General features: G+C 43.4%; 1 protein-coding gene across 4 annotated transcripts in view; it reads left to right on the forward strand.

Annotated features, from left to right (window-relative positions):
* The window catches only part of DKK3 (dickkopf WNT signaling pathway inhibitor 3), a 413,056-nt gene that overhangs the window by 353,025 nt on the left and 36,288 nt on the right, over window positions 1-23,743 (forward strand). For 2 of the 4 annotated variants that reach the window (XM_069740188.1, XM_069740191.1), the window contains exon 4: window positions 11,194-11,274. The exons of the other annotated variants lie outside the window; for them this stretch is intronic. In XM_069740188.1, coding sequence (XP_069596289.1) covers window positions 11,194-11,274 — 81 coding nt within the window. The remainder of the gene's footprint in view (window positions 1-11,193; window positions 11,275-23,743) is intronic. 4 annotated transcript variants of the gene reach the window in all.

Raw genomic sequence — 23,743 nt, forward strand, 5'->3', positions numbered from 1 at the left:
TGTGCACATGTCCGTATAGTGTAACCTGTTATAGGTCCGTACGCTCCACTGTATAGAAATGAGCTGAATAGTGAAAAATTAGATTTGAACAGTGATGTGGACTCCGATCATTTCCCTATGATAACACTGAATAGCAGAGCACAGAGGCAGAAGTGTTGTCATAGGGAACCCTGAGCAATGTGGATTATACCATCAGAAATCTCACCCGAAACCTCCAGTGCCGATCAGTTTAGATGTTTCAAAGTCTCTTATATGTGGCATTCTCGCTGGGATCAATGATTCAGTCGCTCCCTATAAAATAATAAGAAATGATATACAGATAAGAAAGCTGCAAGAAAAAAGCTCCAGATACAAAAACGTCTTCCTCCAATATTATGTCCCAACTGATTCACAGTGATTGAATGTAAGGGCTTGTTTCCATTTGCGAGAAACACGTCCGTGTCTCGCATGTGGAAACGAAGCTCTGGTGCCGGCACTCCGGAGCGGAGCGTGCGGCTCCATGTGTTACTATGCGGCCGCACGCTCCGCTCCCAAGTGCCGGCGCCAGAGCTTCGTTTCCACATGCGAGACACGGACGTGTTTCTCGCAAATGGAAACAAGCCCAAAGGCCAAGTGAGGGCTTGTTTTCTTTCTGGGACGAGTTTTATGTTTGAATTACACCATTGCTTTTACTATATCCTTTACTGAAAAGCGGAAAAAAATTCTAAGCGTGGTGAAACTGCAAAAAAGTGCAATTCCACAATTGTTTTTTTTTTTTTAACACATTCACTAAATAAATGCTAAAACTGACCTGCTATTATGATTCTCCAGGTCATTACAAGTTCACAGACACCAAACATGTCTAGGTTCTTTTTTATTTAAGTGGTGAAAAAAATCCAAAGCTTTTCAAAGCAAAAGAAGAAAAAAATTGGCGCCATTTTCTGAGACTCGTTGCATCTCCATTTTTCCTTATCTGGGTGAGGGTTTATTTTTTGCATGCTGAGTTGACGTTCGATACCATTTTCGGATAGATACGATGTTTGATCGCCCTTTATTGCATTTTATTGCAATGTTGCAGCGACCATATATATATATAAAATCCTTTTTATTTTTTTCGTGTTTAAAATAAAGATCCCTGTCCCTATCCCCCTCCCACCCCCTGTGCGCCCGGCCGCTGTTACTAAAATACTCACCCGGCTCCCTTGAAGCGTCCTCTCCGCGCCACACCTTCTCCTGTATGAGCGGTCACGTGGTGCCGCCCACAGTCATGAATATGCGGCTCCACCCCTATGGGAGGTGGAGCCGCATATTCATGACTGTAATCGGCGGCACCACGTGACTGCTCATACAGGAGAAGCTGGCACTGAGAGGACGCTTCAAGGGAGCCGGGTGAGTATTTTATTAACAGCGGATGGGCGCACAGGGGGTGGGAGGGGGTAGGGGACAGGGATCTTTATTTTAAACACGAAAAATAAAAAAAAAAGGATTTTTCATATCTTCTCTCCAGCGAACGCTGCTGGAAAGAAGATATGAATGGCGGCTTCAGCACGACGCTGGGGGGACAGCGCTTACTGTAGCGCTGTCTCCTGCACGGCACACGGACTGCAGTAGCGCTGTCTCCTGCACGGCACACGGACTGCACACGGACAGCGTCCATGTGCGGTACGTGTTTTACACGGACCCATTGACTTTAATGGGTCCATGTAATCCGTGCGCTCCCACGAACACTGACATGTCTCCGTGTTTTGCACACGGACACACGGTCCGTGAAAACACACTGACATGTGCAGAGACACATTGTTTTCAATGTGTCTACGTGAGTCAGTGTCTCCGGTACGTGAGGAAACTGTCACCTCACGTACCGGATCCACTGACGTGTGAAACCGGCCTTATATGGGGCTAATACTGGACGCGTCATTCACACCCCATGATCTGGTGATATACAGACATCCCCTCTAGGATACTCACAGCGGCAGGTTCTTGGATCTCCGGGATCTCATAGATTCCACTGTCAGGAATCGCCAGCACAGTTGGATCTAAAACAGTGATTAAACAGTGAAGAAATAAAATGTATTAGACAACATCAATCCTACATACACAATACAGCAATCTACAGGAGAAATAACGGCCGTCTGTAAATGGGGATATTACTAATTATATGGGGACTGTAAATAAGAGGAGCACATCACCCTCACTGTACATGTGAGTGATGGGAAGAGAGAGCTCAAGCTGAGCAGCAATATGCAGATTAGCCTGGAAGTGCACGAGGGCGTGTCACTGCACTCAGACGGTTTCTGCCACGCCCCCAGTGCACTTCCATCCAATTTGGTGCATTGCTTCTACATTAGATTCTCCTGAGATATTGGATTTCTAAAAACTAAAAGGTTCCTTTCATTAGAGGGTAATAGACTGCCCAGTCAGAGCAGCACTTCACATGTACCATGTGCTGGCAGGTTCCCTGTACACAGAGTAGAGTAAATCCGCCATTGTCCCCTGTGCTCTAGAATATCTGGAGATCCCTTCTAGAAGGTCGGATGATCGGCTTACCTGTGATCAGATCGCTGGTCAGTTCCACCTGACTCGCATTCAGGTCAGGGATCATTTTCGGGTGTAGATTTTGCTCATCTTCGGTGTCGCCTTCTGCTGTTTCCTAATAGTAATAATATATAGATTTAATATTTGGAAGATTGCACTAAATCACCAAATCCATAAATCAGGGAGCACTAAACCTGCATTTACAGAGCAGCAATTGTAAATATACAGATAATGCGCCATGTTTTCTCATTTTCTCATTTTGGTGGAATAAGATAAATTAAGAATGAAAAATCAAATGTTCAGTGTAAACTTCTCTGCACCGTGACCCCAGAGCCGTGTTACCTGCGCTCATTATATCATGGGGACATCGTGTCCTTCATTCATTACAGTATTAGAGGGAATTGCTTTACACTGCAGCTCCTCTCCACAAGTCCAGATTAATATACTGTATAGGAGACTTGTAGACACGACATTTCTGTAATATCGCCTGTTATCTCAGCATTACAAGCAGGAAGCCTGTAATCCTAGTGATAGACAGAGGCCGATATACAGACGTTCCGCCACTGAGCTGTGACTACATCTGCAGAATACAGACTGCCATCACAGGCGAGGAGGGAGCATTAGGGACTAGCAGCCATAAATCTGCTGTGCCTGCCCGGAGCTGACAGGGAGGCCTGTAAGATCTAACACCAGCTCTTCTGATATCTGACCGGTGATCTGGAGAAGATCAGAAAACAAGGACGTGTGACAGAGAAGAAGACGGCTCCTTACCAGGCGTTCCGATGAGCGGGCCGGACCTTCCAGTACAGACAGGACTTTTTGGGCGAGTTCCTTAATAGGAGACAAATCGCCATTTTGAAATCTTGTTTCAGCCTATAAAAAAAGAAAAGAAAGAAAAATGAAAATCCTGAGGTGAGAAAGGTCACAATGAAGGCGGCCATTTTATGTGACATTTGCTCCTCTGTCTGCAGACACAATGACGCCTTATCTGGGGATTAGTGGTGTTTAATATTGGAGGAAAGAAGAAACTTGTATCCCGCCATTATTATCTATTATTATGGAGAAGATTTGTGCGGAGCGTCCTCCACTTACCTGCTGTAGTGAAGTCCTGATGTTCTGAGGTAAATCTCTCAGATAGTCTGAGGTGAGATGACCTTCGTAGTATTTGGTCAGGCAGTCCCTTACTAGCCCCATCACCAGCCGGTGAGTGAAGCTGAGGACGCCATCGGGTGGTAGAAGCGCAGTTTCAGGGCGATTGTTGTTAAAAATCCCCCATAGTGCGTCTACCTGAAGTTTATCTAGAAGATAGTGAGCCATAGCGAGTAAGTGCAAGTGCGCACAGTTCACCAGCTATAGAGTCAAACAATGACACCCGTGACACTGTGCGAGTTCTATAAGTAGAGACAGTGTTCCGTGATGTCATAATGGCTGACAATCAGTGATGTCATAATAGCCGACATCATGAATAATGTCATAATAGCCGACCATCATGAGTGATGTCATCATGGAATGTTGAGATAGAATCTTCATGGGCGGCTCTGTACAAATAGATGCTGCCTAGCAATTCTGAAAGTGGAGAACCATAGAATGAATTATGTCGCCATGTTATTATGGACATTCTACAGGGTGGGCCATGTATATGGATACACCTAAATAAAAATGGGATGGGAATGGTTGGTGATATCAGCTTCTTGTTTGTGGCACATTAGTATATGGGAGGGGGAAAACTGTCACCATTCCCATGTTATTTAGCTGTATCCATATAAATGGCCCACCCAAAAAAGTTTGCCTCATCACTGAACATAATGTTATGTGTAAACTGAGGGTCCTGTTCCAATTTTTGTTTTGCCCATTCTGCAAATTCTCCAAAATGGCCAACTTCAAAATGGCTGCCAAAGTCACCACCCATCTTGAAAAGATTCCCCCCCATATACTAATGTGCCACAAACAGGAAGTTGATATCACCAACCATTCCCATTTTATGTAGGTGTATCCATATACATGGCCCACCCTGTATTTTATTTCCAGCTTGAACACAACCAAAATTAGGGTATGTTCACATGATGCATTTTTGTAGTATTTTATTCTACCCCTAAGGGTATGTGGACACGTCAGGATTTTTAGCGTTTTTTTTTGCGGAATTTCGCTATAAAAACGCTATAATTCCGCATTAAAAACGCTAAAATTATGCATCCTATCATTTAGAATGCATTCCGGATTTTTTGTTCAGATGTAAGCATTTTTTTCCGCTAAAAAAACGCTTACCGCTAAAAATCCGGACATGCTCTATCTTTTTCCGGAATTTTTGCGGTTTTCTAAGCCAAAATCAGGAAAAAAAAATCCGCAAAAATTCCGCGCAAAATCCGCACAAAAAACACGCAATTTCCGCGAGAAATCCGCACGAAAAAAAACGCGGATTTCTGGCAGAAATCTCAGGATTTGGTCAGGAAAAAATCCTGACGTGTGCACATACCCTTAAACCAGAGTGGTAGCACGAAAAACGCTACGTACAATACTCATGTTTTTGCAGCATTTTTTTTTTTCTTTCATTCAGTTTAATGGGTGAAAAATGCTGCAACACTAAAAGAATTGACAAAGTTCAAATAAGAAAAAACGGAAGAAAAAATGCAACGTGTGATTGAGAGTTTAGAAATCTCATTCTCTAAGCTGGTACTGTAAAATGCAAGATTTTTTCCACACAAGGAAATAAGTCTGAAAAAACCTAGAGTTAGGCATATTTTCGTGTTATAAGCTGGAACTCACAGGCTGTGTCAGTGACACACTGACAAATTTATGCACTGCAGTACACAAGTAATGCAGTGTATGAGACCTGCAATTAAAGTAAAAATTATACATGTCCCACAGTGAGACGAAGTACAAAAGTGAAAAAAAAAGTAAAATAAAACATGTAAAAAAGTAAAAAACACAAAAAAGTGCACACACATCACGGAATGCCATTTCGCCACTGAAAGCGCAGCATTTATAATAAATATAAACTAAACAAGAAATGTACACATAATTGGTTTTGCCACATCCGGAACGACCCACTCTATAAAACTGGCATGTTATTTATTCCATTTGTCAAACACCGTAAAAAAATAAATAAAACACTTGCCAAGAATGTACAGGTCCTTCTCAAAAAATTAGCATATAGTGTTAAATTTCATTATTTACCATAATGTAATGATTACAATTAAACTTTCATATATTATAGATTCATTATCCACCAACTGAAATTTGTCATGTTTTTTATTGTTTTAATACTGATGATTTTGGCATACAACTCCTGATAACCCAAAAAACCTGTCTCAATAAATTAGCATATTTCACCCATCCAATCAAATAAAAGTGTTTTTTAATAACAAACAAAAAAACCATCAAATAATAATGTTCAGTTATGCACTCAATACTTGGTCGGGAATCCTTTGGCAGAAATGACTGCTTCAATGCGGCGTGGCATGGAGGCAATCAGCCTGTGACACTGCTGAGATGTTATGGAGGCCCAGGATGCTTCAATAGCGGCCTTAAGCTCATCCAGAGTGTTGGGTCTTGCGTCTCTCAACTTTCTCTTCACAATATCCCACAGATTCTCTATGGGGTTCAGGTCAGGAGAGTTGGCAGGCCAATTGAGCACAGTAATACCATGGTCAGTAAACCATTTACCAGTGGTTTTGGCACTGTGAGCAGGTGCCAGGTCGTGCTGAAAAATGAAATCTTCATCTCCATAAAGCATTTCAGCCGATGGAAGCATGAAGTGCTCCAAAATCTCCTGATAGCTAGCTGCATTGACCCTGCCCTTGATGAAACACAGTGGACCAACACCAGCAGCTGACATGGCACCCCACACCATCACTGACTGTGGGTACTTGACACTGGACTTCAGGCATTTTGGCATTTCCTTCTCCCCAGTCTTCCTCCAGACTCTGGCACCTTGATTTCCGAATGACATGCAAAATTTGCTTTCATCAGAAAAAAGTACTTGGGACCACTTAGCAACAGTCCAGTGCTGCTTCTCTGTAGCCCAGGTCAGGCGCCTCTGCCGCTGTTTATGGTTCAAAAGTGGCTTTACCTGGGGAATGCGGCTCCTGTAGCCCATTTCCTGCACACGCCTGTGCACGGTGGCTCTGGATGTTTCCACACCAGACTCAGTCCACTGCTTCCTCAGGTTCCCCAAGGTCTGGAATCGGTCCTTCTCCACAATCTTCCTCAGGGTCCGGTCTCCTCTTCTCGTTGTACAGCGTTTTCTGCCACATTGTTTCCTTCCAACAGACTTACCATTGAGGTGCCTTGATACAGCACTCTGGGAACAGCCTATTTGTTGAGAAATTTCTTTCTGGGTCTTACCCTCTTGCTTGAGGGTGTCAATGATGGCCTTCTTGACATCTGTCAGGTCGCTAGTCTTACCCATGATGGGGGTTTTGAGTAATGAACCAGGCAGGGAGTTTATAAAAGCCTCAGGTATCTTTTGCATGTGTTTAGAGTTAATTAGTTGATTCAGAAGATTAGGGTAATAGGTAGTTTAGAGAACCTTTTCTTGATATGCTAATTTATTGAGACAGGTTTTTTGGGTTATCAGGAGTTGTATGCCAAAATCATCAGTATTAAAACAATAAAAGACCTGACAAATTTCAGTTGGTGGATAATGAATCTATAATATATGAAAGTTTAATTGTAATCATTACATTATGGTAAATAATGAAATTTAACACTATATGCTAATTTTTTGAGAAGGACCTGTAGCTTCTTCGTCATAGTGACTGATAAAAAAGTGAGTAAAAAGTGATCAAAAAGTCATATGTAAAAAAAAAAAAAATAGTATAAATGAAAATGCCAAACCGTCCCGCAAAAAAATAAGCCATAATAAGGTTAATTAGGCAAAAAAATAAAAAAGTTACAGCTCTCAGAATATGATGATGCAAAAAAACAAATGAATTTTTGTAAAATAATGTTTTTGGTGTGTAAAAATAGCAAAGCATAAAATAAAAATCTGCTATCGCTGGAATCGTGCCAACTCGACGAACAAATTGGTCTCCCTTGCTTGTGCCAAGCAGCATGGGAAAATGAACAGGCTTTTTTGCCAAGCTACACAGTTCAGCGTGGGTCAGGCCGGCAGCGAAGGCAGCAACAGTGATGTCACCGGTAGTCACTGATGCTGCGCGGTATCATCTCCTCATTCCCCCAGTAGTTTGCAGCTGGGGCGGTAACATCTTAGCACCGTCCTGGTTACAACCTGTATATCCCCCAGACATGGATTACTGCGTAGGACACATCGACGGAAAGGTATTGTATATTGTTGGTTTGTTATTTTTTATTTTTTTACAGGAGATTGAGGGCCTCACATGGATTAGCTGTTTAATAAAGATGGCAAACTGTGTTTAGGGATTTATTTCATTAAAACACTTTTTTTCTGGCTGTGTCTTTTTTTTAACCCATTACCAACTATAGGATTAGTAATGCATAGGTGTCTTATTGACACCTCTCCATTACTAAGATGGGCTTGATGTCACCTTACAATCCAAAGGTGACATTAACCCCCTATCACCACCACTTGCCACCACTACAGGGCAATGGGAAGAGAGAGGACAAGTGTCGGGGGGCAGCTGAGTACTGATATTTGTAGCCGGAGGGGGGGGGCAATATCCATGGCCCCTTTCTGGGCTATGAATATCAGCCCACAGCTGTCTGCATAGCCTTTTCTGGTTATTAATTATAGGGGGTCCCACGTCGTTTTTTTGGGGGGTGCCCCTATTTTGATAGCCGGTAAAGGCTAAATATACAGCTGCGGGCTGATATTCATAGCCGGGAAGATCCATGGGTATTAACCCCTTCCCAGTCTAGAAACATCGGCACCCAGTCGCTGGCTTTCCATCTCTGGTTTTAAAAATTGTGCTAGAACCCACGCCAGTTTTTCACCCCAAAATAATCTTTTATTAATTACATACATGTCCCCTAATTTGCACACACACTACTAATTGTATCGATCACTGACATATACATTTCTACGTATTCTGCATCTTTTTACTGTATGTAGACTATTTCTTCTCTCCTGTCGGCTCCTGCATTGATTTAACAGATGACGACTAATGAATTAACGGCTATTCTTCTATCTATCTTTCTGTGCAATATATATATATATATATATATATATATATATGTGTGTGTATGTATGTGTGTATATACTGTGTATATATATATATATATATTCTGTAGGTATATAGCTACTCTTTCTTTTATAACGCGTCAGTGTGTTGTTTAGAGTAGCCGCATATGAATTGCCGGCTTTTCAAAGGACACCGCTGCGTAGAAATCGGACAGCACTCGCATGGTGCGAGTGCTGTGCGATTTTAATTTTTTTTCTCACCTCACCTATTGACTTTTATTGCGGGATGTGATCCATTTTCTGATTATAATTGCGGCATTCTGAGATTTTTTTTCCAGCCCGATCGTGATCCGATCCAAGCTGGCAAAAAAACGCAGATGAACGTACCATCTTAGATTAACATTGGTCTGAATTCAATCCGATTTTTTTATCGGATTGAATTTGTCCGATTTCATCGCAAGTGGGCATGAGCCGTTACTTGATTACTTACATGTTTTACTTCACATGGATAAACAGATATTAAGACTGTGATCAACTTTTTTTTTTTGGGCACCAAATCACCCAGACAAGTTAATATGCTAGGTGGATGATGTGTGGATGACGCGTCTCTACATCATGCAGACAGTCGCCCCGACATAGCGCTCCGGCGCAGGCGTAATTCTGTGCTCTGATGAGCGCAGTGCAAAGTACTGCAGAACGCAGGCATCGGGAAAGTTCATAATGCTTCGGCGCAGGCGCACTGCAGTACTTGGCTCTAGTCAGTGCAGAGAACTATGAATTTTTGTGCTTAATCTTCATTACTTAATATCACTTGTTGTCAACTGTCTCATCATCATTAACCCCTTGAGACTCTAATTGACGTAGCACACCATCATCTTCTGAACGTGACTGCACAAATATTTGGCCATCACTCCACACGATCTCCTCGTGTCCCTCTTGAAATGTCCAGAGCGATAGGCCAGAATCAGTAAATGCAGGAACACGGGCATATCTTTAACTCAAAGCTGAAAATAACAACAACCACAAGACAGATTTCATCACTCAGGTATCATTTCACTCAGTATGAGAAAATGCATCCATAATCTACAAATATTGTTAATCCAGGCTTAGACAGAAAAAAAAAATAGGACAAAAAAACAAAAAAAGTAAAAAAAAAAAGGACAAAATAATTGCAAAACTAATTATATTGTTATCGATATTTATTTCTATACTAGTTATAAATATGAAAGGAAAATTTCTGTATACAGACTGTTTGAATATTCTGGAAAGAAAACTAAAAATTATAAAATGTGCTTTTTGCTATGTTGCTTTGTCAGAGACTCTGACAAAGCAGCATAGCGAAACACACGGAGTGAATTGATTATCCCGAGTGTCATTTAATTCAGTTTTTATTATTGTCACAGTGAGCAATTACTACTTGAAACAGTCTAAAAAAAAGTAACTGAAAGAAATGACACCAAAAATAATCAATTGATTCTGACCGAGTAGCATTGTATGGCCTGATACCCATCACCACCACTCTCAACGTGTGTTTCGCTACGTTGCTTTTTTGGGGACTCTGATGAAGCATTGTAGCGAAACACTTTTTTTTAAATTTATTTGTTACAATATTCAAACAGTCTGTGTACAGGAATTTTCCCTTCATATTAATATTTAGATATAGAAATTAATTTGAATAAATTACAATAATAACATAATTATTTTTGCAAGTATTTTGTCTTCTATAGCCTAATTATTCAAACAGCAGAAATCATTTACCCAGACTGTTTGTCTGTAGTGTGTGGATCTTGCTGAGCAGCAATTGAAAGAAGCTTTTAAAGGAGTGTGAACTGAGCATGGATACAGTGGTACAGCATGTTGTTTGGGAAAGTAGGAAGCAAAATAGGGTCATTAAGTATATTACAAAAATTCATATTTATACAATGATTAAAAGTTTAGTTACTCATTAAAGTTAGTCTAATCCTCCCAATATCTGCAGGGTCGACTAACCATCTAATGTGTATGGGGCTTCCCAACTCTGCCCAGAAAGATGTTTTCTGTGGAGATAACAATCCAAGCACCTGACTCTGCTTTGCAGGAGAGATAAGCAGCCGCCAGGTGTGTCTGGCAGCGACTCTCTCCTCTCTCCCCTCTCCCCATGGGACTCACAGTAGTGCTCAGCCGTTCATGTGTTTGGGGGAGCTGGGTGTGTGTGTTGCCAGCTATTTGTGTTTAGCAAACCGCTGTTGAATGTGGAAGGCCAGCTTTGACTGCTGGAATTCTAGAAATTACTTGGTACAGGTAACTCGGGGCATTAGAGGACAACTAGTGGAGCAATTAAGACCAGGGGTGTCAAACTGCATTCCTTGAGGGCTGCAAACAGGTCATGTTTTCAGGATTTCCTTGTACTGCACAGGTGATAATTTAATCACCAACTCATTATTTGTGTAGGTGATTAAATTATCACCTGTGCAGTACAAGGAAATCCTGAAAACATGACCTGTTTGCAGCCCTTGAGGAATGCAGTTTGACACCCCTGATTAAGACCATTGTCTATCAGTCTCATTATACGGTACTTTAATATTTGTTTCTTCCTGCAGAAGGAGGACAATAAAACCGGATCCATTTTCATCTCTGAGACTATTGTATCATCACTGAAAAGTGGGGTCAAACCGCAGCACGTAAGTCTGTGTATGTGTGGACTGTGCTATGGCGCTATATGAGGTGCGCAGTTCTGCGGTGATAATGGATATTCCTATAATACTGCTCGGAGGGCGCTGCCCGCTTCTGTCTGTGTGTCGTAATATGGCAGCCAGTGGCGTATTACAGGTATCTATCATGGTGACGGTCTGGAGCTATTGCTACATGTTGGTGCTGTGCTGGGGGAGTAGGTTGGGCAGTAACTTACCTTGTCATTCTAATTTGAGTACCACCATTCTTTGAGGATGTAAATTATTATTATTATTATTTATTGATTCCATGGTGCTGTACATGAGAAGGGGTTACATACAAATTACAGATATCACTTACAGTAAACTAACAATGACAGACTGATACAGAGGGGCGAGGACCCTGCCCTTGCGGGCTTACATTCTACAGGATGGTGGGGATGGAGACAGTAGGTTGAGGGGTGCAGCAGCTCCTGTGATGGTGAGGCGGTAGCTCCGGTACTGGTGAGGAGGCAGCGGGGTCAGTGCAGGCTGTAGGCTTTCCTGAAGAGATGGGTTTTCAGGTTCCGTCTGAAGGATCTGAATGTGTTTGATAGTCGGACGTGTTGGGGCAGAGAATTCCAGAGGATGGGGGATATTCGGGAGAAGTCTTGGAGGCTGTTGGGTAAGCAGCGAATAAGTGTGGAGGAGAGAAGGAGGTCTTGGGAGGACCGGAGATTACGTGAGGGAAGATATCGGGAGATTAGTTCAGAGATATATGGAGGAGACAGGTTGTGGATGGCTTTGTAGGTCAGTATTAGTAATTTGATATGGATACGCTGAGGGAATGGGAGCCAGTGAAGAGATTTGCAGAGGGGGGAAGCGGAGGAGTAGCGAGGAGAGAGATGAATTAGTCGGGCAGCAGAGTTAAGGATGGACTGGAGAGGTGCAAGGGTGTTAGCAGGGAGGCCACATAAAAGGATGTTGCAGTAGTCAAGGCGGGAGATGATGAGGGCATGCACAAGCATTTTAGTAGATTGAGGAAAGGACGGATTCTGGAGATAGTTTTGAGCTGGAGACAACAGGAGGTGGACAGAGCTTGGATGTGCTGTTTGAAGGAAAGGGCAGAGTCAAGGGTTACTCCGAGGCAGCGGACTTCCGGTACGGGGGAAAGCATGATGTCATTGATTGCGATAGATAGGTCAGGTAAGGAAGATCTATGAGATGGAGGAAAGATGATGAGTTCAGATTTGTCCACATTGAGTTTAATGAAGCGAGAGGAGAAGGAGGAGGATATCGCTGATAGACACTCTGGGATTCTGGACAGCAGAGCGGTGACGTCTGGGCCAGAGAGGTAGATCTGAGTGTCATCAGCATAAAGGTGGTACTTGAATCCATGAGGCTTTATTAGTTGTCCCAGGCCGAGTGTTTAGATTGAGAAGAGTAGGGGTCCTGGAACAGAGCCTTGGGGGACTCCAACGGAGAGAGGGTGGGATGAGGAGGTAGTGTGGGAGTGGGAGAGGCTGAATGTGCGGTTGGAAAGGTACGAGGAGATCCAGGATAGGGCGAGGTCTTTGATGCCAAAGGAGGAGAGGATCTGTAGTAGGAGGCAGTGGTCAACTGTGTCAAAAGCAGAGGACAGGTCTAGAAGGAGGAGTACAGAGTACTGGCATCATCATGGTAAAGAGTTGTCCTATATACTGTAAGCTTTGCCCATGTATACTGTGTACTGCCTGATCTCTGCCCATGTATACTGGGTACTGCCTGATCTCTGCCCATGTATACTGGGTGCTGCCTGACCTCTGCCCATGCATACTAGGTACTGACTGACCTCTGCTTATATATGCTGAGTACTGCCTGACCTCTGCCCATGTATACTGTGTACTGCCTGACCTCTGCCTATATATGCTGGGTACTGCCTACCTCTGCCCATGTATACTGTGTACTGCCTGACCTCGGCCTATATATGCTGGGTACTGCCTACCTCTGCCCACGTATACTGGGTACTGCCTGACCTCTGCCTATATATGCTGGTACTGCCTGACCTTTTCCATGTATACTGGGTACTGCCTGACCTCTGCCTATATATGCTGGTACTGCCTGACCTTTTCCATGTATACTGGGTGCAGCCTGACTTCTGCCTATATGTTCTCGGCACTGTGCGTCCTCTGCCGGGTAGTGTCTGGGGTCTGATGAGTCTTGTACATTGCCGGGTTCTGCAGACGTCATTGCTCTGTTCTGGTGATCGCTTTCTATTTCCTCTGGCTTCAAAACAGAATAAATGTTCTGCGATCTCATCAAATAAACCTCTAACTGTTTACGTCCACAGCTAATTTTTCCTAGAAGGAATTTCACTACGTATGAAGATATAAGCTGGTTTTTACCCCTGGAAAAGCTCCGTAAGGTGCTCTCTCATATCTGGAGACCAGGACTGCAGTGATGAGGAGTAACAGAATATGGGAGGCCTGGATACAAGGGAGACATAATGAGAACCGAAACAAAGCAAAATAAAACAAAATGTGTCCTGCTTCACCAATAAATACAGAATGTGAAATGAAAACTGCGTCATCATCATTATATTTAATATTAATGGTGTAATGATATTATGGTGACAGATGTAGTTATATTCTTGTACATAGGGGCAGTATTATAGTAGTTATATTCTTGTACATAGGGAGCAGTATTATAGTAGGTATATTCTTGTACATAGGGGCAGTATTATAGTAGTTATATTCTTGTACATAGGGGCAGTATTATAGTAGTTATATTCTTGTACATAGGAGCAGTATTATAGTAGTTATATTCTTGTACATAGGGGCAGTATTATAGTAGTTATATTAACTTTTATTCCATTTTCATTAAAAGCACATAAGTCCAAAATCCATCTTTCTATCCAGAGACACACAAAGGGTGATTCCTACCAGTGACAGTCACAGGCTTAAAGTGCATTTAAAATCATACACATTTCAACGGTCGTGCTGCCTTAGTCATTGTGCAATGAAAAAAAAGTATAAAACATTCATGTGGACTACAAATGATAAGACTCGTGTTATTTCAAGCATTTTGGAGTGATGGTTATTTGGGTTTCTCACAGATGGTGTCACTATATGGCAGGTGTGAAGTGTTGTGATGAGATAATTCAGTACCACAATGGACATAGAAGTCAGAGCACATACAGTGATCTGACAATAACCCAAAAACATAGAACGAGCTCTGAGACGTGGGAACTCTGCTGACCGCAATCCCTAATCCTCTCCAACACACTAAAGGCAGCCGTGGATTGCGCCTAACGCTCCCTATGCAACTCGGCACAGCCTGAGAAACTAGCTAGCCTGAAGATAGAAAATAAGCCTACCTTGCCTCAGAGAGATACCCCAAAGGAAAAGGCAGCCCCCACATATAATGACTGTGAGTAAAGATGAAAAGACAAACGTAGAGATGAAACAGATTTAGCAAAGCGAGGCCCGACTTACTAAACAGAGCGAGGACAGGAAAGGTAACTTTGCGGTCAACACAAAACCCTACAAACAACCACGCAAAGGGGCAAAAAGACCCTCCGTACCGAACTAACGGCACGGAGGTACACCCTCTGCGTCCCAGAGCTACCAGCAAGCAAGAAAAAACAAATAGACAAGCTGGACAGAAAAAAAACAGCAAACAAAATAGCAAAGCGAAACTTAGCTATGCAGAGCAGCAGGCCACAGGAACGATCCAGAAGGAAACAGGTCCAATACTAGAACATTGACTGGAGGCCAGGATCAAAGCACTAGGTGGAGTTAAATAGAGCAGCACCTAACGACTTCACCATATCACCTGAGGAAGGAAACTCAGAAGCCGCAGTACCACTCTCCTCCACTAACGGAAGCTCACAGAGAGAATCAGCCGAAGTACCACTTGTGACCACAGGAGGGAGCTCTGCCACAGAATTCACAACAGTACCCCCCCCTTGGGGAGGGGTCACCGAACCCTCACCAGAGCCCCCAGGATGAGCCATATGAAAGGCACGAACAAGATCGGGAGCATGGACATCAGAAGCAAAGACCCAGGAATTATCTTCCTGAGCATAACCCTTCCACTTAACCAGATACTGGAGTTTCCGTCTTGAAAGACGAGAATCCAAAATCTTCTCCACAATATACTCCAACTCCCCCTCCACCAAAACCGGGGCAGGAGGATCAACAGATGGAACCATAGGTGCCACGTATCTCTGCAACAATGACCTATAAAATACGTTATGTATGGAAAAAGAATCTGGAAGGGTCAGACGAAAAGACACAGGATTAAGAACCTCAGAAATCCTATACGGACCAATGAAACGAGGTTTAAACTTAGGAGAGGAAAGCTTCATAGGAATATGACGAGAAGATAACCAAACCAAATCCCCAACACGAAGTCGGGGACCCACACAGCGTCTGCGATTAGCGAAACGTTGAGCCTTCTCCTGGGACAAGGTCAAATTGTCCACTACATGAGTCCAAATCTGCTGCAACCTGTCCACCACAGTATCCACACCAGGACAGTCCGAAGACTGAACCTGCCCTGAAGAGAAACGAGGATGGAACCCAGAGTTGCAGAAAAACGGTGAAACCAAGGTAGCCGAGCTGGCCCGATTATTAAGGGCGAACTCAGCCAAAGGCAAAAAGGACACCCAGTCATCCTGATCAGCAGAAACAAAGCATCTCAGATATGTTTCCAAGGTCTGATTGGTTCGTTCGGTCTGGCCATTAGTCTGAGGATGGAAAGCCGAGGAAAAAGACAAGTCAATGCCCATCCTACCACAAAAGGCTCGCCAAAACCTCGAAACAAACTGGGAACCTCTGTCAGAAACGATATTCTCTGGAATGCCATGTAAACGAACCACATGCTGGAAGAACAATGGCACCAAATCAGAGGAGGAAGGTAATTTAGACAAGGGTACCAAATGGACCATCTTAGAGAAGCGATCACAGACCACCCAAATGACTGACATCTTTTGAGAGACAGGAAGATCTGAAATAAAATCCATAGAGATATGTGTCCAAGGCCTCTTCGGGACCGGCAAGGGCAAAAGCAACCCACTGGCACGAGAACAGCAGGGCTTAGCCCGAGCACAAATCCCACAGGACTGCACAAAAGAACGCACATCCCGCGATAGAGATGGCCACCAAAAGGATCTAGCCACCAACTCTCTGGTACCAAAGATTCCAGGATGACCAGCCAACACCGAACAATGAACCTCAGAGATAACTTTATTCGTCCACCTATCAGGGACAAACAGTTTCTCCGCTGGGCAACGATCAGGTTTATTAGCCTGAAATTTTTGCAGCACCCGCCGCAAATCAGGGGAGATGGCAGACACAATTACTCCCTCTTTGAGGATACCCGCCGGCTCAGATAAACCCGGAGAGTCGGGCACAAAACTCCTAGACAGAGCATCCGCCTTCACATTTTTAGAGCCCGGAAGGTACAAAATCACAAAGTCAAAACGGGCAAAAAACAGCGACCAACGAGCCTGTCTGGCATTCAACCGCTTGGCAGACTCGAGATAAGTCAAGTTCTTATGATCAGTCAAGACCACCACGCGATGCTTAGCTCCTTCAAGCCAATGACGCCACTCCTCGAATGCCCACTTCATGGCCAGTAACTCTCGATTGCCCACATCATAATTTCGCTCAGCAGGCGAAAACTTCCTGGAAAAGAAGGCGCATGGTTTCATCACCGAGCAATCAGAACTTCTCTGCGACAAAACAGCCCCTGCTCCAATCTCAGAAGCATCAACCTCGACCTGGAATGGAAGCGAAACATCTGGTTGACACAACACAGGGGCAGAAGAAAAACGACGCTTCAACTCTTGAAAAGCTTCCACAGCAGCAGAAGACCAATTGACCACATCAGCACCCTTCTTGGTCAAATCGGTCAATGGTTTAGCAATACTAGAAAAATTGCAGATGAAGCGACGATAAAAATTAGCAAAGCCCAGGAACTTTTGCAGACTTTTCAGAGATGTCGGCTGAGTCCAATCATGGATGGCTTGGACCTTAACAGGGTCCATCTCGATAGTAGAAGGGGAAAAGATGAACCCCAAAAATGAAACCTTCTGAACACCAAAGAGACACTTTGATCCCTTCACAAAGAATTAGCGCGCAGGACCTGAAACACCGTTCTGACCTGCTTCACATGAGACTCCCAATCATCCGAGAAGATCAAAATGTCATCCAAGTACACAATCAGGAATTTATCCAGGTACTCTCGGAAGATGTCATGCATAAAGGACTGAAACACTGATGGAGCATTGGCAAGTCCGAATGGCATTACTAGATACTCAAAATGGCCCTCGGGCGTATTAAATGCAGTTTTCCATTCATCGCCTCGCTTAATACGCACAAGATTATACGCACCACGAAGATCTATCTTGGTGAACCAACTGGCCCCCTTAATCCGAGCAAACAAATCAGATAACAACGGCAAGGGGTACTGAAACTTAACCGTGATTTTATTTAGAAGGCGGTAATCTATACAAGGTCTCAGCGAACCATCCTTCTTGGCTACAAAAAAGAACCCTGCTCCTAATGGCGACGATGATGGGCGAATATGCCCCTTCTCCAAGGACTCCTTCACATAACTCCGCATAGCGGCATGCTCAGGCACAGACAAATTAAACAGTCGACCTTTTGGGAATTTACTACCAGGAATCAAATCGATAGCACAATCACAATCCCTATGCGGAGGTAGGGTATCGGACTTGGGCTCATCAAATACATCCCGGTAATCAGACAAGAACTCTGGAACCTCAGAAAGGGTGGATGACGAAATAGTCAGAAATGGGACATCACCATGTACCCCCTTACAACCCCAGCTGGACACAGACATGGATTTCCAATCTAATACTGGATTATGGACTTGTAGCCATGGCAACCCCAACACGACCACATCATGCAGATTATGCAACACCAGAAAGCGAATAACCTCCTGATGTGCAGGAGCCATGCACATGGTCAGCTGGGTCCAGTACTGAGGCTTATTCTTGGCCAAAGGCGTAGCATCAATTCCTCTCAATGGAATAGGACACTGCAAGGGCTCCAAGAAAAACCCACAACGCCTAGCATACTCCAAGTCTATCAAATTCAGGGCAGCGCCTGAATCCACAAATGCCATGACAGAATACGATGACAAAGAGCAGATCAAGGTAACGGACAAAAGAAATTTTGACTGTACCGTACCAATGGTGGCAGACCTAGCGAACCGCTTAGTGCGCTTAGGACAATCAGAGATAGCATGAGTGGAATCACCACAGTAGAAACACAGCCCATTTAGACGTCTGTGTTCTTGCCGTTCAACTCTGGTCAAAGTCCTATCGCACTGCATAGGCTCAGGTTTAAGCTCAGGTAATAACGCCAAATGGTGCACAGATTTACGCTCACGCAAGCGTCGACCGATCTGAATAGCCAAAGACATAGACTCATTCAAACCAGCAGGCATAGGAAATCCCACCATGACATCCTTAAGGGCTTCAGAGAGACCCTTTCTGAAAATAGCTACGAGCGCACCTTCATTCCATTGAGTGAGTACGGACCACTTTCTAAATTTCTGACAATATACCTCTATCTCATCCTGACCCTGACACAGAACCAGCAAATTCTTCTCTGCCTGATTCACTGAATTAGGTTCATCGTACAGCAATCCGAGTGCCAGGAAAAACGCATCGATATTACTTAATGCAGGATCTCCTGGCGCAAGAGAAAATGCCCAGTCCTGAGGGTCGCCACGTAAAAAAGAAATAATAATCAAAACTTGTTGAACTGGGTCAACAGAGGAGCGAGGTTTCAAGGCCAGAAATAGTTTACAATTATTTTTGGAACTCAGAAATTTAGTTCTAGCTCCAAAAAACAAATCAGGAATAGGAATTCTTGGTTCTAATATAGATTTCTGATCAAAAGTGTCTTGAATCTCTTGTACTCTTGCCGAGAGCTGATCCACACATGAAGACAGACCTTTAATGTCCATCGCTACACCTGTGTACTGAACCACCCAAATGTCTAGGGAAAAAAAAAGGCAAAACACAGTGCAGAGAAAAAAAAAATGGTCTCAGAACTTATTTTTTCCCTCTATTGAGAATCATTAGTACTTAGGCCTCCAGTACTGTTGTGATGAGATAATTCAGTACCACAAGGGACATAGAGGTCAGAGCACATACAGTGATCTGACAATAACCCAAAAACAAAGAACGAGCTCTGAGACGTGGAAACTCTGCTGACCGCAATTCCTAATCCTCTCCAACACACTAAAGGCAGCCGTGGATTGCGCCTAACGCTCCCTATGCAACTCGGCACAGCCTGAGAAACTAGCTAGCCTGAACATAGAAAATAAGCCTACCTTGCCTCAGAGAAATACCCCAAAGGAAAAGGCAGCCCCCACATATAATGACTGTGAGTAAAGATGAAAAGACAAACGTAGAGATGAAACAGATTTAGCAAAGCGAGGCCCGACTTACTAAACAGGACAGGAAAGGTAACTTTGCGGTCAACACAAAACCCTACAAACAACCACGCAAAGGGGCAAAAAGACCCTCCGTACCGAACTAACGGCACGGAGGTACACCCTCTGCGTCCCAGAGCTACCAGCAAGCAAGAAAAAACAAATAGACAAGCTGGACAGAAAAAAAACAGCAAACAAAATAGCAAAGCGAAACTTAGCTTTGCAGAGCAGCAGGCCACAGGAACGATCCAGAAGGAAACAGGTCCAATACTAGAACATTGACTGGAGGCCAGGATCAAAGCACTAGGTGGAGTTAAATAGAGCAGCACCTAACGACTTCACCACATCACCTGAGGAAGGAAACTCAGAAGCCGCAGTACCACTCTCCTCCACTAACGGAAGCTCACAGAGAGAATCAGCCGAAGTACCACTTGTGACCACAGGAGGGAGCTCTGCCACAGAATTCACAACAGTGAAGGTAACAGATGGGACAATGATCTCTTATCTCCAGACTTAGGTCATGATGTTCTTAACTGTGATCATTTTGTAATGAGCCTTCAGGATGTCACCCGTGACCCGGCCATATGTGAAAGTAGTGACGGTAATGGGTGTGTTCTTTTTGGCTTTTTATATTCACTAGATGGGATTTTAAAGGGACTCTGTCAGTAGGATCAACCCTCCTAAGCCGTCTATCTGGGCAAGCACATAGAATCTGAATAAAGTGATACCTTGTTATCTGCGATCTGATGTCTTATTCCAGAGAAATCCACGTTTCCTAATATGTAAATTAGCTGTTAAGATCTATGGGATGGACATAGATCCCTCTGAGAATCTGCCTACAGAAAGTATTACCACTGTGAGACATGTAACGACTGACAATCTGCTCTCCTGATCTACATGTCTCATACTGGTAACGACCCCCTCTTACAATATACTCTGGAGTCAGATTCTCAGGGAGATCTATGTCCAGCCCATAGCTCTTAACAGCTCATTTATTTTTAGAAAAATATGGATTTCTCTGGAAAAAAAGTGATCAAACCGCAGATTCCAGGGTAGACGGGCACAGATCTTTTCAGCTCATTTGCATAAAAGAAAAATGTGGATTTCTTGGGAGCTATTCAGATATGAAGGTATCATTCTATGATCTATCTGCATGGCCATATAGAGGTGATCCTACTATTGCGAGATGCCTTTTAAATTGCACTTCTGGGCAGGAGCCTATCCCTGCACCTCTGTCTTAAGCTTTATGCAAACAGCTGGACTGCAGCAGAGAAGTTGTGGCTGTGTTAGAACAGCTAGTGATTGCGGGTCTTAACCCCTTTACCCCCAAGGGTGGTTTGCACGTTAATGACCGGGCCAATTTTTACAATTCTGACCACTGTCCCTTTATGAGGTTATAACTCTGGAACGCTTCAATGGATCCTGGTGATTCTGACATTGTTTTCTCGTGACATATTGTACTTCATGACAATGGTAAAAATTATTTGATAGTACCTGCGTTTATTTGTGAAAAAAACGGAAATTTGGCGAAAATTATGAAAATTTCGCAATTTTCCAACTTTGAATTTTTATGCAATTAAATCACAGAGATATGTCACACAAAATACTTAATAAGTAACATTTCCCACATGTCTACTTTACATCAGCACAATTTTGGAACCAAAATTTTTTTTTGTTAGGGAGTTATAAGGGTTAAAAGTTGACCAGCAATTTCTCATTTCTACAACACCATTTTATTTTTGGGACCACATCTCATTTGAAGTCATTTTGAGGGGTCTATATGATAGAAAATACCCAAGTGTGACACCATTCTAAAAACTACACCCCTCAAGGTGCTCAAAACCATATTCAAGAAGTTTATTAACCCTTCTGGTGCTTCACAGGAATTTTTTGAATGTTTAAATAAAAATGAACATTTAACTTTTTTTCACAAAAAATGTAATTCAGCTCCAATTTGTTTTATTTTACCAAGGGTAACAGGAGAAAATGGACCCCAAACATTGTTGTACAATTTGTCCTGAGTATGCCAATACCCCACATGTGGGGGTAAACCACTGTTTGGGCGCATGGCAGAGCTCGGAAGCGAAGGAGCGCCATTTGACTTTTCAATGCAAAATTGACTGGAATTGAGATGGGACGCCATGTTTCGTTTGGAGAGCCCCTGATGTGGCTAAACATTGAAACCCCCCACAAGTGACACCATTTTGGAAAGTAGACCCCCTAAGGAACTTATCTAGAGGTGTGGTGAGCACTTTGACCCAACAAGTGCTTCACAGAAGTTTATAATGTAGAACCGCAAAAATAAAAAATCATATTTTTTCACAAAAATTATCTTTTCGCCCCCAATTTTTTATTTTCCCAAGGGTAAGAGAAGAAATTGGACCCCAAAGGTTGTTGTACAATTTGTCCTGAGTACGCTGATAGCCCATATGTGGGGGTAAACCACTGTTTGGGCGCATGGGAGAGCTCGGAAGGGAAGGAGCGCCGTTTGACTTTTCAATGCAAAATTGACAGGAATTGAGATGGGACGTCATGTTGCGTTTGAAGAGCCACTGATGTGCCTAAACATTGAAACCCCCCACAAGTGACACCATTTTGGAAAGTAGACCCCCTAAGGAACTTATCTAGAGGTGTGGTGAGCACTTTGACCCACCAAGTGCTTCACAGAAGTTTATAATGTAGAACCGTAAAAATAAAAAATCATATTTTTTCACAAAAATTATCTTTTTGCCCCCAATTTTTTATTTTCCCAAGGGTAAGAGAAGAAATTGGACCCCAAAAGTTGTTGTACAATTTGTCCTGAGTACGCGGATACCCCATATGTGGGGGTAAACCACTGTTTGGGTGGATGGGAGAGCTCGGAAGGGAAGGAGCGCCGTTTGACTTTTCAAAGCAAAATTGACAGGAATTGAGATGGGACGCCATGTTGCGTTTGAAGAGCCACTGATGTGCCTAAACATTGAAACCCCCCACAAATGACACCATTTTGGAAAGTAGACCCCCTAAGGAACTTATCTAGAGGTGTGGTGAGCACTTTGACCCACCAAGTGCTTCACAGAAGTTTATAATGCAGAGCCGTAAAAATAAAACAAAAATTTTTTCCCACAAAAATTAGTTTTTAGCCCCCAGTTTTGTATTTTCCCGAGGGTAAAAGGAGAAATTCGACCCCACAATTTGTTGTCCAATTTGTCCTGAGTGCGCTGATACCCCATATGTGGGGGGGAACCACTGTTTGGGCGCATGGGAGGGCTCGGAAGGGAAGGAGCTCCATTTGGAATGAGGACTTAGATGGAATGGTCTGCAGGTGTCACATTGCATTTGCAGAGCCCCTAATGTACCTAAACAGTAGAAACCTCCCACAAGTGACACCATTTTGGAAACTAGACCCCCTAAGGAACTCATCTAGATGTGTTGTGATAGCTTTGAACCCACAAGTGTTTCACTACAGTTTGTAACGCAGAGCCGTGAAAATTAAAAAAAAAATCTTTCCCCCCAAAATTATTTTTTAGCCCCCAGTTTTGTATTTTCCCGAGGGTAAGAGGAGAAATTCGACCCCAAAAGTTGTTGTCCAATTTGTCCTGAGTACGCTGATACCCCGTATGTTGGGGGAAACCAACGTTTGAGCGCATGGCAGAGCTCGGAAGAGAAGGAGCGCCATTTGGAATGCAGACTTAGATGGAATGGTCTGCAGACGTCACATTGCGTTTGCAGAACCCCTAATGTACCTAAACAGTAGAAACCCCCCACAAGTGACCCCATATTGGAAACTAGACCCCCCAGGGAACTAATCTAGATGTGTTGTGAGAACTTTGAACCCCCAAGTGTTTCACTACAGTTTATAACGCAGAGCCGTGAAAATAAAAAATCTTTTTTTTTTCCCACAAAAAATATGTTTTAGCCCCGAGTTTTGTATTTTCCCAAGGGTAGCAGGAGAAATTGGACCCCAAAAGTTGTTGTCCTATTTGTCCTGAGTACGCTGATACCCCATATGTTGGGGTAAACCCCTGTTTGGGCACACGGGAGAGCTCGGAAGGGAAGAAGCACTGTT

This window comes from Ranitomeya imitator, chromosome 9 (genome assembly GCF_032444005.1).
Source record: "Ranitomeya imitator isolate aRanImi1 chromosome 9, aRanImi1.pri, whole genome shotgun sequence".
NCBI lineage: Eukaryota > Metazoa > Chordata > Amphibia > Anura > Dendrobatidae > Ranitomeya > Ranitomeya imitator.